General features: G+C 34.5%; 2 protein-coding genes across 8 annotated transcripts in view; one reads left to right on the plus strand and one right to left on the minus strand.

Moving 5' to 3' along the window:
• The window catches only part of LOC18782062, a 29,503-nt gene extending 19,646 nt beyond the window's left edge, over nt 1-9,857 (minus strand). Inside the window, exons 1-15 of one of the 4 annotated variants that reach the window (XM_020560272.1) lie at nt 9,310-9,857; nt 8,975-9,052; nt 7,970-8,082; nt 7,617-7,710; nt 7,062-7,099; nt 6,796-6,864; nt 6,386-6,447; nt 4,828-5,029; nt 3,732-3,800; nt 3,567-3,646; nt 2,755-2,904; nt 2,578-2,641; nt 1,499-1,600; nt 1,117-1,314; nt 915-1,039 (exon numbers count right to left, since the gene is read on the minus strand). In XM_020560272.1, coding sequence (XP_020415861.1) covers nt 915-1,039; nt 1,117-1,314; nt 1,499-1,600; nt 2,578-2,641; nt 2,755-2,904; nt 3,567-3,646; nt 3,732-3,800; nt 4,828-5,029; nt 6,386-6,447; nt 6,796-6,864; nt 7,062-7,099; nt 7,617-7,710; nt 7,970-8,082; nt 8,975-9,052; nt 9,310-9,406 — 1,541 coding nt within the window. In that variant the 5' untranslated portion in view covers nt 9,407-9,857. Of the gene's footprint in view, nt 1-914; nt 1,040-1,116; nt 1,315-1,498; nt 1,601-2,435; nt 2,459-2,577; nt 2,642-2,754; nt 2,905-3,566; nt 3,647-3,731; nt 3,801-4,827; nt 5,030-6,385; nt 6,448-6,795; nt 6,865-7,061; nt 7,100-7,616; nt 7,711-7,969; nt 8,083-8,974; nt 9,053-9,309 lie in introns of those variants that run through there. The other 3 variants (XM_020560273.1, XM_020560275.1, XM_020560276.1) reach the window with 3 other exon arrangements.
• Nucleotides 10,441-12,059, plus strand: LOC18781955. 4 transcript variants are annotated; one of them, XM_020560422.1, is made up of 6 exons: nt 10,441-10,596; nt 10,689-10,784; nt 10,878-11,012; nt 11,138-11,211; nt 11,490-11,627; nt 11,782-12,059. In XM_020560422.1, the coding sequence occupies exons 2-5, from the start codon at nt 10,737-10,739 to the stop codon at nt 11,623-11,625; spliced, it is 393 nt and encodes a 130-aa protein (XP_020416011.1). In that variant the 5' UTR covers nt 10,441-10,596; nt 10,689-10,736; the 3' UTR covers nt 11,626-11,627; nt 11,782-12,059. The 4 variants fall into 4 exon arrangements, with proteins under 4 accessions (XP_020416011.1, XP_020416010.1, XP_020416008.1 ...); XM_007216830.2 differs by lacking the exon at nt 10,441-10,596 and adding an exon at nt 10,601-10,626 and having other exon boundaries at nt 10,716-10,784; XM_020560421.1 differs by having other exon boundaries at nt 10,507-10,596; nt 11,490-12,059.

Raw genomic sequence — 13,381 nt, forward strand, 5'->3', positions numbered from 1 at the left:
GTGTTATTACAAGGAATGAGTGCATGGTATGTTTTTGGACTGCCAATAACAGCTTCCAGAAGAGAGACATCAAATAATTAATTTATAAATATATACAAATGATGGATTGGAAATCCACTACAACAGATCATCAAAAAGAAGATTTAACTCTAATCTAATGATACGGTACAATCAACAGAGGCATTTTTGTAACATTACTGAAACCATAGAAAACAAACATTTCACAATGGCTTCCACTTGTCTACGAATTAGGATAGAAAGAGTCATCAAATGCAGCTATTCTTTGACCTCTTACAGAAAAATAGAAAAACGCCCCCTATCACAGCAAATTGCTATCTGCCTGAACCCTTATCCCTAACATTTCTTTCTTTCTGGGATGGTTCTTTGTTCAAATACATCTGAACTACGATATCAACAATATTTTGGAATCGCGTAATTCATGGATCCAGGGATTAGGTTTTAATGAGATGAACACTACTACCATTAGGCATGTTATGCCATCAAACTGTCATCTTATCAGTGAATCAAATTAACAGTCTGCCAGCATCCAGTGTTCGACTTTCTCGTCTGGCAAGGGAATGCTTCCAAAACTAGTAAGAACATTTTTAGTAAAGTTTAGCTACTATTTTCTGTTCACCAATTAGTAAAGTTTAGCTACTATTTTTAGTAAAGTTTTCAATTTAATTTATATGTGACACTAAGATATCTTCAAGGAAGATGATGTCAAAAGTGAAAGTGACATGTAGAAATAACATCCAACTCTGCTCAGCTTCACCTCAGTTTTGTCAAGCTTTTCTTCACTCATGCCAAGCTCAAGCATAATGCAAATCCAAACTCCAGCAGCCAAATACTTAACAAATTAGTAACTTAGTATTCTTTTTAGCCAGATTAAGTACTGAAAATAGGCATCATACATGTTTCTCAGCGTTGCAGAAATCTGATGAATGCTGAACTGCAGTGCACATATACTGATCTTGTCTGTCGGAGCATCCTGATTAGATAAAACTGGAGGATTGAACTCTGTGGCCTCATATATATCCTGCACATGTAATAAAACACAGTATTTAAAATTTAGCAACAACCTACTTTACTGCTACCTAATTGGATGAGAAATACCTTAATAACTTCATCAGAAACAACACCAGAAAATTGACCCGAATCATCTGTTCCTCCAGCACCAAGCATGCCACGGGATAGCCAGTTCAGCCATCCACGGGATTTGCCCGCTGAACGCTCATCATTAGGTATCCTCTCCACAGAAATACTGGCAACATTTTCAATTGTGTGTGAAGTTGAAGAGTTCGACAAAAATTCCTGAACGAACATACAACCACGTGGATAGAAATATCCAAATTTAACAAGCAAAACTTTGCATAAGTTAATTCTAAAAATGGCTACAGATAATGAAATTTCTTTTTAAGAAACAAATTTTATGATAATGGAATAGGAAATAACACACTGATATGTGTCCAAACCTACAAAGGAATGTCACTCATACCTGCAGCTCACATTCAGCAGTAGACCTGTAACTTAAAATATCATCTATGTCTAATTCTTTCTCCATTTGCTCCAATTCCCATTGAGTACTTTCGTCAATTGGCTGATAACAAGAAACATAATATCATGACTGAAACCAACCTTTAAATTGAATGTTCATACCTCATGCTTAAAAAAGAAGATAGCACTTTTACACAACCAGCCCTATAATGTAACATCATACGTATCCAGTACAACATGGTCCCGGACTTATAGCGTGCAGGATATTAATATTGCTTTCTATTCAATAAAATATGACTTCCAATAAAATCCTCGTAGATTTCTTCATTAACTTCTAAAATAAAAGTCGCAAAAAAATTATCGAGGGAGACAAAAAAGATAAAGTTGAACGAATTCTTATCCATCTAAGTTCAACTATCATAATATAACTACAATAACAGCACTTTTACACAACCAGCCCTACAATAAGTTCATCTTTAATGTAGTATATTTTTTTTTATAAGAAACCGAATGCTGCCTGTTAATGTCTGCCTGTTAATGTGGCTGTTACGAGCTGATCTAGGATTTGATTTCGGAACTGTTGTGAGTAGAGTTTGAATGTACTTGTTTATAGTCGAAGCCTTGTCTGCATTGAATAAAATTTCTTTCTCTTCGAGAAAGATTCGAATTATCATGGACCTCTAAGGCCCTCATGAAGTTAAATTCAACTATAAAGGCCTCTAACGTAATTGTTCTTCTGGCTTGATTGAGCTGGATTCCTCGACAACGGCCATTTTTATTTCTCGCACCATAGTGGGGGTAAAGAGGGGAGCTTTGAATATATTTCTGCCAAAAGCAGAACAACTAGAGAACACAAGTGTTTTCAACAAATATGATGTTATATCCACTGCTCTTACTATTTAGTGTAACTAGAAAACATTTATGATAAACAATCATACCAGAAATAATTAGATACATCCACACATTTGCATGTGCATTATGAGCCCTGCGCAATATTATCAAACCATATATAATATGGATTTTCATGCAGAAATGACACCAAACACCCAGACGAAGACAGTAAACAAGTACAACAATCACCTGATAATGGCGAAGAAAATCCAGCTTAGTTTTATATAGGTTAACATACTTCCGGCAAGAACTTCTGCAATCAGGAATAAATATTGCAATGTTAACATTTAAATTTTATATAAAAAATTACTTGTTATGCCTCAATGAGTATGACAGAGGGTAAAGTATAAACAGAAACAGACTTACAGTCTCTGTCCAAAGTATCTCCACGAGGATTTTCTTAATCTCTTACGAACATCTGATAGGATAGATTCTTGCGCATAACGCCACCACAGTATTTGCCAGCCCTTCATTTTTTTGGATAACAGACTACACCATGGACGATACCGCCAATACCTTCACAATTCAATCACCAGAGATCAATTTAAACCCACTTGAGATTCAGATGTTACTTATTTTTGCAAGTTTCAAGTTTCAACCAGGAATGCCTCAGCTGAATATAAACTTTACAACAACAGAAATAACAGTAGTATCACGACAGTGAGCCAGCTATGCAGAAAATTATTAAAGTCTTACGCGAAGCACATTCTCCTTTTTTGGAATATCGCCAACTTTTACAAAATTGATAACTAAGATAAAAGAAAAAATATTGAAATAAAGACAGAAGTAGGTTGGCCTTGATTAATCTCATTAAATAAAGAACACCGTAACTTCCAGCTAAAAGGGAAAGATAAGAAAACAGGATTCACACTCTTCCCTGATCTTTTACATAAGATACACTGATGTGGGCATAAACTAAGAAAAAACCTTAACCTTGGTGGAACCTTTGATTTCCAAAACATGCTGAAAGGAAGAAAAGGAGGACTGCCTGGTATATGTCTCAACTTATTTAAATTGGATTTACAAGAAAATTTCCCAGAAGGCTCTAGGCACCATCTTCTTGAAGCCCCTCTATATACTAGAGTCTTATTGACAAAGAAGTGGAACAAATTTTTAGTTTACCAACACAGCGGTTACAAATGTAGAGGCTAAAAGAAGTATGGACAAAAAAAACTTACTTATTTCTCAATTCAGATGTGCACAGGTAATCCCACAGAATTAAAATCTGTTGCAACTGAACCTCATTTAAAGACATCACCTGACAAGCACATCATGAAAATATATGAGAAGATAGTACACCAATTAAACTTGTTTCACAGACACCTTAAATACAATTTACCAACCAAGCCAGTTATCTCAGCGTTGATAGAGTACTGTGGGTTATTGTTATCAAGCTGTCCTGATCTGTTGACCTGCATTGAAGTATGTCACTCAACTTCCGTATACAGGAGAAAAAAGTCTATAATTATTAACATCTGTTATACAAAGTACAACTTCATTTTGAACAATTAGAAGGACTCTCTGCCATGAAGACACACACACACACACACACACACACACACACACATATATGCATATACCTGGACAATACAATAAAAAATAACTTACTAACCATGAGAATATTTAACTTGCTAATAAAAAAATATTTATATTGTCAAGAGTATTTTTGTATTTTTAGCATCTTTAGCGTTTCAAGGTTGCCTTATTTAAAGGGCTTGTATTTTATGCATTAGTTATCATTCTTTGCAAGATGCAACCATTTAATAATATGGTTGTTTCCCTCTCTCTTCTTTCTTTTTCTTAACATGGTGTCAGAGCAAGTTCCTCCCTCTCTTATGGCGGCTTTTTTTTTGCTTGATGTTGTGTTCTTTGTATTATTTTCTTGTTCTTGTCTTAAGAAACACAACGGACTGAGAACAATTAGTGGTGTGGAGTTCAATCTGTAATTCTATATTATTATTTTTTATAGGAAACAAAATTTCATAAATAAATGAACTGTATCACACAGTCGACGAGATGTCCTGAGAGCTTAAGAAACTAACCCTGCTTACACCAACCAACTATACCAGCTACAACATCAGATTAGCAGTTACATACAATAAGACAAATAAAAAGAAACCCAACATCAGGTATTTAAAAATTTGGTAGTTGATAAAGATGCATTTGTTTCTGACATATTGGAGATGGAAGTTGGTGCCTACAACTCAAAATTGATGGTGGTGGTGGAATTTTTTTAAGGTTTCAGATGGGGTAAAAAACAAAGAGACTCTTCAATGACCAATCTCATATTCCAAAGACAAGTTGATACAAAATAATTGAAATCCTGTGAAAAATCATAAACAAACCTTTGTCAAAAAAAAAAGAAACAAGGGGGAGAGAGAGCTCATGATATACAACTATAACAAAAGAAACAAAAAGAAAAAAAATTGATTTTCATACCGAAAGTGACAGGGAAACATCACAAGGTGACAATATAGAGTCATATCTTTCTCTGTCCGATCTTGTATCGTGCCACAATTCAGAGTCCCCACCATTGTTCATAGTCATCAATTCCATCGCTCCATGAAATGTGCCACAATAAAATTCCAAACCCGTAATATCCACAAATTTATTATCTTGGCCACCTTTTCCACCTGATGACCTGAGACATTAGAGATTGATAAAATTAAAAGCCATTTGGCACATGCCATAAGAACATAAAAGGTCCACAATCCACAGCCATTTATTTTGTTTATGAAGGGCAAAGAAGAGTACTCAACAAGAGAACAAACGAAACAAAATCAAGACAAAGGCAGTGGCAGGTAAGTCACTGCAGCAAATGTATGCAAGTAGTATACCCACAAACATAAAACAAATAATTTAAAGAAACAAGGGAACAAAAAAAGAAGTACAAACATCATAGAAATAAGCAATATAAGTCACTCAACCAGAACACTAACCCACCCTTAGTCTCACCCATTCAACACCATTAGCGTCACAACCAACCCACATCCATAGCCCGTGATGACCCCCATAAACCAAACCACAACCTCATAGCTCCACAGTTCACTACCACCACCTATGCCAACAAGCACACCAACTTCGCACTATCAATTGAAGTTTCCATGGTCAAATACTGCTATTGTCGACCTCATTCTTAGTTCGGAAATACACAAAAGTTTTATTACTTTTCAGATCTGGGGCCACATTTTCTGCTTTGTAGGCTTACTAGTCAGATCCAGGGTTCGGGGGCTGGGGTGTGTTCAATGTGTTTGGTCTGTCGTGGGTGCGCCCTAGAAGCTGTTATGGGCTGCTTCTGGGAACTTCTTGGGTTAGGGGCTAAATACAAAGTGATTACCCTTCGGCAATGTGCTTTGGCTCTTTTGTGGAATTAATGTGGGATAGGATTACGTTCTTAGCCTCGCTATGGCTTCTCTATCCAAACATTTGAGAGAATTTCCCCTTAGTGCAATTCTTTTTTATTGGGAGAACTGCTGTATTAAGTGGATTTTTTCACGAGTTGATTCTATGGTTTCATATTTAATTATGTGATTACAGTTTCCCGTGCTTGTGAGAGGTTTGCATCCTACTAATTGTTGTACACTTTTCATCTTATTCCAGTATTTCATTTTCTATTAAGAGTTCTGCAGTTTCAGCAGTTTCATCAAAACAAGGAAGACAAATATGGTGATTCACAAACAATCAAATCAGATTTTTTATTTTCCTGAAACAGTAAACTGACAAAAAATCCAAGCATTGTATAAACCAGTTGCATGCTAACATTCGTCCATATAAGTTAACAGAGATGGAAAAGGGGGCACAATGCAACCATGAAATTCTAGCTAACATTACTGCAGTTGAAAACAATGTAGGTCAAATATAGACAAAAAAACACACTTGAACATTCCATACACCTATTCAAAGACTCTCCTGAGTTTGAACCAATGTAAACACAAAAAAGAATAAATTTAAGAAAAACAGTTGAAACTACCAGTATACCAGAAGAACTGTGAATTACCCAAAAGGATTTTGCTTCATTGTCCTCAAGCTGGACAACTTTAAGCCGAACACAGTATAAGCCTGGAAAACAACAAGCAAGACTGGAAATTTATGCGTTGTTAATTAAGAAAAAAGTTGTGAAGACGGGAAAGTAACTTCAAATACCAAATGACATCCACATCTTAGCAAACAACAATATAAAGTAGGTTTTTCAATAGTTCTTTTAACTTGTATAATAATATTAAATTACAAATAAAAAAATTTATTAGTATAATAAATAACTTCTATTTAATAGGAAACATAATAAACAAAAAATATTAAGACAAAAACCATGAATTGAATACAGAACAACTAGCTACACCAAAGATATATATATATATATTTTTTTTAAATTAAAAATTAACAAGGACTAACATGGAGAAAATTTACCGAGTCACTCAGCTTGTCATGGTACAAGATATGAAAATCTTTGATTGACACTTGGATGCTGTCAAGAGCCTAGGAGGGGAAAGGAATAAACATCAGTGCCATCCAGTAATGATCACAAATCCCAAAAATATTGATCTTAAGATGTCTTCAAGAGTACCAAATTAGACAATTAACTCTTTTTCTTTTAAAGTATTGAGATGGAATAATAAAGAACAAAATGCATCACAAAAATCAACCAAAATTTGAAGTTCAGAAGTTAATGTCACCTTTGCAGAAATATATGATATAAGCCCAGCCTGATTTTCTGCCCAAAAAAGAAACATATAAGCACACATAGTTTCAAGTAGTTGCCAAACTTTAATTTGTAAAGAATCTCTCCCCTTAAAAATCTAGAACTTCCATGAATACTAAGAGAACTATTTTGACAAGAATGAGATCATTGCAATCTGTCCTCGACAGTGAGGAGCTGCCCATGAACTGTAGGCCACGTTCCATGTGTACAGACAAGATATGGTGATAGCTTATCACCTAATTGGTTTAACACAATATGAACTTTTTTGGTAGTAAACAGAACAATTACTTCGTATTTGAAAAAAATGATAACCAAGATGAAACAAAAGCCCAACCAGACTTCACTCAAACGTTAAAATAACAATAATATAGTGGTACCTCATTTGATGATTTGTTTGCCTAAAATTATGAGTTGACTTAACTCTTTTTAAAATGTCACTGCAGCCCTTATAACTATCGAAGTATTACCATAGAATAACTACATTTTCAAAAAATTTAACATTATTGAAAATGGTATTTCAGAAGCTTACCACAAACACGTTTTGATAGTTTTGCCAGCTCTGCTGCAGCAAGTTTGGCCTTTTTTCCAGCCAGCTCTCGTCTTTCAACTTCATCCAAAGTCCACTACACCAGAGAAAATAACTTAACAACAACGATTTTAATAAATAAAATTCCAGATACTCTCTCAATTTTTCTCCTTTCTGAAATTTACATGATATTGGATACCTTTAGATTATCTGTAAAACAGATTTCTTTCTATTTTTCACGGTTTTAGTTAAGTCTTATGATTTATTTTCATTTCACTACATATACCAATGAATTTCTGCTTGTCAAATCCAAGTACATTTTCTTTCAAACAAACATATCTGAGAGTGAAAATTACCTCTTGATCATCCCGTTGGGCTGCAGAAAGAAAGACATTTTCTAAAACAATTTCGATGGGGTCCCAACCAAGCTTTTTCCAAGGAATTTTGATGCTTAGCTTTCCAACCCGCCCTATCAATGAAGTCCATGATTAGATGTAGTTACCAAGAATAACTGTGAACACATATAGACAATAATGCCACGAAAATCACACTATTTTTCTCCTAATCCACCAGTTAAGAAGTTATCATGCAGGATTCTAGGTACGAGAACACCAAATCCGGTTTGTACAGCATGAGACATAAGATACCCATCCATCCCAAAAGATAAAACAAAAAATTAAATAAAACCATAGGTAGAAAGTTACACCTACTGCTTTCAATAATATTCCTAATGTACTTATAGAACTATTATGCCATGTTATTAGACATAAGACTACAGCGCCAAATAAACCCTGTTAATAGTTTCAGCACAAATTCAATATTATTCTATTAGTTATCCCAGTAATCTCAATCTCACAGAATTATTCCACCAAATGATCCTAAAGAATTATGTTAGCAGCCGTACAAACCTTAAATGTATGGTCATTGGTCCCAAACATTGACTCTACAAAAAAAATGTAAAATAAACAAAATGGCTACTCATAAAAATAAAAATCTGGGCCGTGCATATCTGATTTTCTAAGTGTAACGAAGACACAACGTAGTTAAACTTAGAAGAAAAATAATTATTGGAATCACGAAAAAATACATGTGCAGGAACAAGTGACATTTTTCAGTGTGTTGAATCCATTTGAAGTTCAAAAGATCGCCAATTAGCATTGCTGAACAATACTAAACCAAGGACATGAAACCCCAAATTACTGGGTCAATAAGATACAAGTTTACTTACATCAGTACATAATGTATACACCCCAAAACACTGGTTCATTCGTATATAAATTAACAAATAAAAAAATTTACAGATGTCCAACTTGGAAGAACTTTTAAGAACGACGATAGTAAGAAGAGGAGGTCAAAAATACCTTGCTTTAGAGCAAAAGGCAACTGGAGATAATCAAAGGCTTCAAGACTTAGCTCTAGATTTTCCAAGAACAGTGCCCCTGCATGATAACATATGAAATTCAATTCACATATCAATTAATTAAGATTCCTTACCTATGCTATATTATGACCAATTTTTTGCCAAACATTTTGTGTTTTGTGTGTGTGGCCCATGTATTTTCAAGTGTGCAAATCAAATAACAGCTGCATAATTCAATCAATTCTCAGTAACAGATATGAAACCAATATCATAAAACCCAAAATTAAATACGGAATATAAAAAAATTGGGTTTATGTCTCTGTGTAAAAATTATACCTTCCCATAGGGTGAACTTGAGCTGGTGTCTCTGAATATCTCTAAAGTAGCGACCGAGAAAACCCGAAATTACCTGATTAACAACTCCTTCGAACATTTCTTTTCGTGTATGGCCTCCCGCCCTTCTCAGTTTTCATTCACACCCATTAGAGAATTACAATGCGAACTCACGCCCACAACAGGACTGAAAGCAAGATAAGGAATTTCGACTCAGAGGCATTGACAAAGAGGAAGAGAGATGGAGGTCTTAGGGTTCAGGGTTCAGGCAGAGCCTCTAAGAGAGAAATTTCCAGAACAGGAATGAAGAAGAAGAAGAAGAAGAAGCGGGCACCGCCGTAGTTGGCTGCATATGAAACCGAGAAATAGAGCGCCCCAGTTTACCTCCCCAATCCAATTATTATTTTCTTGAGTGGCAATTCATTATCAATTTTTAAAAAAAAAAATCCGTTGGACTACGTTGCCAAAGTTTTTTTTTTTTTTTTTTCATATGAGCCAAATATTCTAACAATTCCCTTGTTACTTAAGCTCGGAATTTATCAAATAACTTGCAAAAAAAAATATATAAAAAATATAAAATCAAAATTTTGAATTTAATTTTCATTAAAATATGTGTCATTTCATAATTTATATACTGTTATTTACAAAGTCTACCATTTACAAAATTCGACATACATAAATCTAAACACTAAAATCTTTAATTGTCATAAATTTAAATTATGAAAATTTAAATTCGGTCATTTTAAAATTATATATAATTTTCAATTCATTTATCTAAACTTGGGTGATACAAATTCCTAAATATCAAATTTTATCACTATGATTTATCCGCACATATTGATTTGTAAGGAACTTTTTTTTTGCTTTGATACAAACAATATTGAAAAAAGGGGGATTCGCAGAACTTCGGATGTTATTTTTAACCATTTGAGCTACAATTTTCTTTTGTAATCCTTTATTGGTTAAAAATATTTTTTTTTTAAAAGAAAATCTTTATGTTGCTGGCACTTATCAACAGTTTATGAGTAAAATTGGTATTTAGAAGTTTCAGCAGATCAGACACGGCCCTATGAGCCAAGATGGGCCTACCCAGTTGGTCCTATTTTGAATTAAAAATAAAGATCAAGCCCAACCAAAATGTTGCTTGGACCCAATAAATAACACGCTTTCCTTCACAAAATTTGGTCTGTAGAAACAGAGTTCCCGCGCGTCTGATAGTTGGAGAAGACAAGACGAAGACGAAGATTTGAATCGTCGTCTTCATCGCAGTCAATCAGATTGAGATCGAAGGCACGGATGCTTATTACGTTATGCTTAATAGTAAGATTATTAATGTTAATGAAGATTTATGCTTAATTTCGTACTGTTTTTGTAATCGCAAGGTTCTGTCTGGCTGATCGCTTAATTAGCTTCGTCGACGATCGATCCAAATGGAGAACAAAGACAGTGAATCTAGAAGAAAACGCATGAAACCAGATGTAAGTATAACGCATTCTGCGATCTCCAAACGGTGCCCTGTGCTTCTTCTGCCGTTGTGTTAGTGTCTGAAATCTGATTGTTGAAATTACCAGGAGGAAGAAGAAGGAGCGATCTCAGACTCAGAAAAGGCACAGAATGAAGAGTTGGAGACGTTCGTTGCTGGATCTGAGGAGGTGGAGCTTGCAGTAGCTCATATTCTTGAAAAGATCGAACGGTTCACTCAGCTGGTAATTAACTGTTCAATTTCAGTGTAAATGAAACAAAAAATGAAAAAGAAAAAAATCCTTGTTTGATTGTATTTACAATTTTCTTTTTCTTTTTTTGTTCCTATTATAATTGGAGTTTTACATAGGTATCTGAACTTCTGGGATCAGGGAAGGCCATGTTTCAGAAGATTGGTGATGAATTCGAAGAGCGGATGATTATGTGAGTTGCAAAGTTTTAGTATATGTTTTTGAGTTATTTTATTTTATTTTGTTTTTCTGTTGCTTTTGTAATATATATCGGGTAATATTAATATTAATTTAATAGTCTAGCGGGAGACGCAAAGGGTTGTAGCTAAGTACTTAAAGAGCAATTATCTTTGCTCCCGAAGTCTTGTTTTCAAACTCCCTCCTTCAATATTTCTTGTATCAAAATAATCTAACTAGAAACGAGAGTTATTTATTATTTGGGTTTTCGATGATTGAAATTTGTGGGTGCAGGGTGCACAAGGAACAAATTGAGAAATGGCAGGAAGAGATCAGAGAATTGCGCATCCTTGATGCCTCAAATGAGGAGGCCAATGCTCTTCTGCATAATGCTCGAGGTTTGCTTCACCATGCTCATGTTGATTCTTGAAGGTGACACTCTACCCAATATTACAAGAATTCTCTGTTTCCACAAATTTCTCAGATTTTTCCCCCAATTATTAAAGGCTTTAAAAAGTTCCACCCAACTGGCTGTTCTGTATGGCTCAATAGGTCTTGGAATGTAATTTAGGAAACTGATACGCAGGTTTTGCTGTCTCCATTGATGTTGGGAAGTTACAAGCTAAAGCGACATGTTAAAATTACTGGCTTATTGTGATGGGATAGTTCTGGTGGTACCTGTTGTTGCATTGAACGAGATTTAGAATTAGCATGTGGTTGTAGCTTTGATATTTCTATCAGTTCAAAAATTTGATAATTTCTCTTAAGATTAAGGATCAAGTCCCTTATATAGGGCCACACTGCAACCAACAAATTTCCCTTCCATAGAACATTTCACTTTACGTACGTTCTATTTAACCTTTTTTCCATGGTTGCTTATGAGTTTTTACAATTGGGAATGACACACATTTACCACAATCGTCTACAAAATTGCTGGCCTCTTATCTCATAGAGGTAGGATTCACAATAGTCTAAAATGTACGAGAGATGTTTGCAATAACTAGATATAGTACAAAATAGATTTTTATTCTTTTACAAAGATGTTTGTGCATAAGTCCACTAGTGTAGTGGTTTGGACTCCCCCATGAAAACTAGCGGATTTAGTCATGTTTTGGGTTAGGCAGCTACCTACCCGAAAATTGTTAGAAAATAAAAATAGGTAGATATGAAGCAACAATACCAAGAAAAAAAGAAAGGGAAGAAGAAGAAAAAAAATAGAAAAGAGGGAGAAGGCATCAACAGGCCCAGGGAAAAGAGAAAGAAAAAAACAGGGGGAGAGAGAGGAGAGAGGTATAAAAGTGGCAGAGAGTCACGTAATTAGATATGAGTGGTATTGGACTCTATAATTATTTTGAATTGGGTAACATTTTTGGACACCCAATTTTTTTGTACGCTCTTGCCTGGTTTTTTAGAAATAGATGCTAATTGTTTTTACATGTATTAATTATTTTTTAATCAAAATGCATTTGATTCATATATTTGATAGATGATTATAACATGATGGATTCAATATCAATTTTTTTATTTATATTATTTTAATCATCGTATCGATGTCATACACGTATCCTAGTTTTTGAAAATTTTCTGTATCAGCATACCCGTACCCGTGTTCATGCAACGTGTAAGTTTCACCTACTCAACTTCCAAATCCTGGATTTATCAAAGGTCCTGGGTTAGAGTCCTAGCATCTATGTTGTGTGAATTTAGTATATTATTACCCATCTCAATATTATCGCCCATCTTAATGTACTTAATATCAACCTGACTTGAGTATTTGAATGCGTAATCTTCTCCTTTCAGTACAAATGGATGTAAACATAGCATAATCTTCTTTAATAGTCATCTAAACATAGCATAATTTACTGACTCTCTCTCGACTAGCTCAACATCAATGCGTCCTGTTCACAATTATACAACTTATCAGTCACTTATATGGTGGCGCCTGTTACGATAAATTTTGTCACTACTTATCAAAGTCTAACAGATTAGGCCAGAGGTATGGGCTGGACTTTCAAACTATTGGGCTTCCATAATTTTTTCTCATTGTTGGACTGTTTAATGGTCAAATTGTTCATTGGTTGTTACAGACATGTTCATTATTCATACATGTATGTAACAAACCCAATAATTAATTAAACTTGCGTATGAGTAATGATTTATCGTGTTTGAATGAGAATTTCTTAACA

The sequence above is a fragment of the Prunus persica genome, chromosome G3 (genome assembly GCF_000346465.2).
Source record: "Prunus persica cultivar Lovell chromosome G3, Prunus_persica_NCBIv2, whole genome shotgun sequence".
In the NCBI taxonomy this organism is placed as follows: Eukaryota; Viridiplantae; Streptophyta; class Magnoliopsida; order Rosales; family Rosaceae; genus Prunus; species Prunus persica.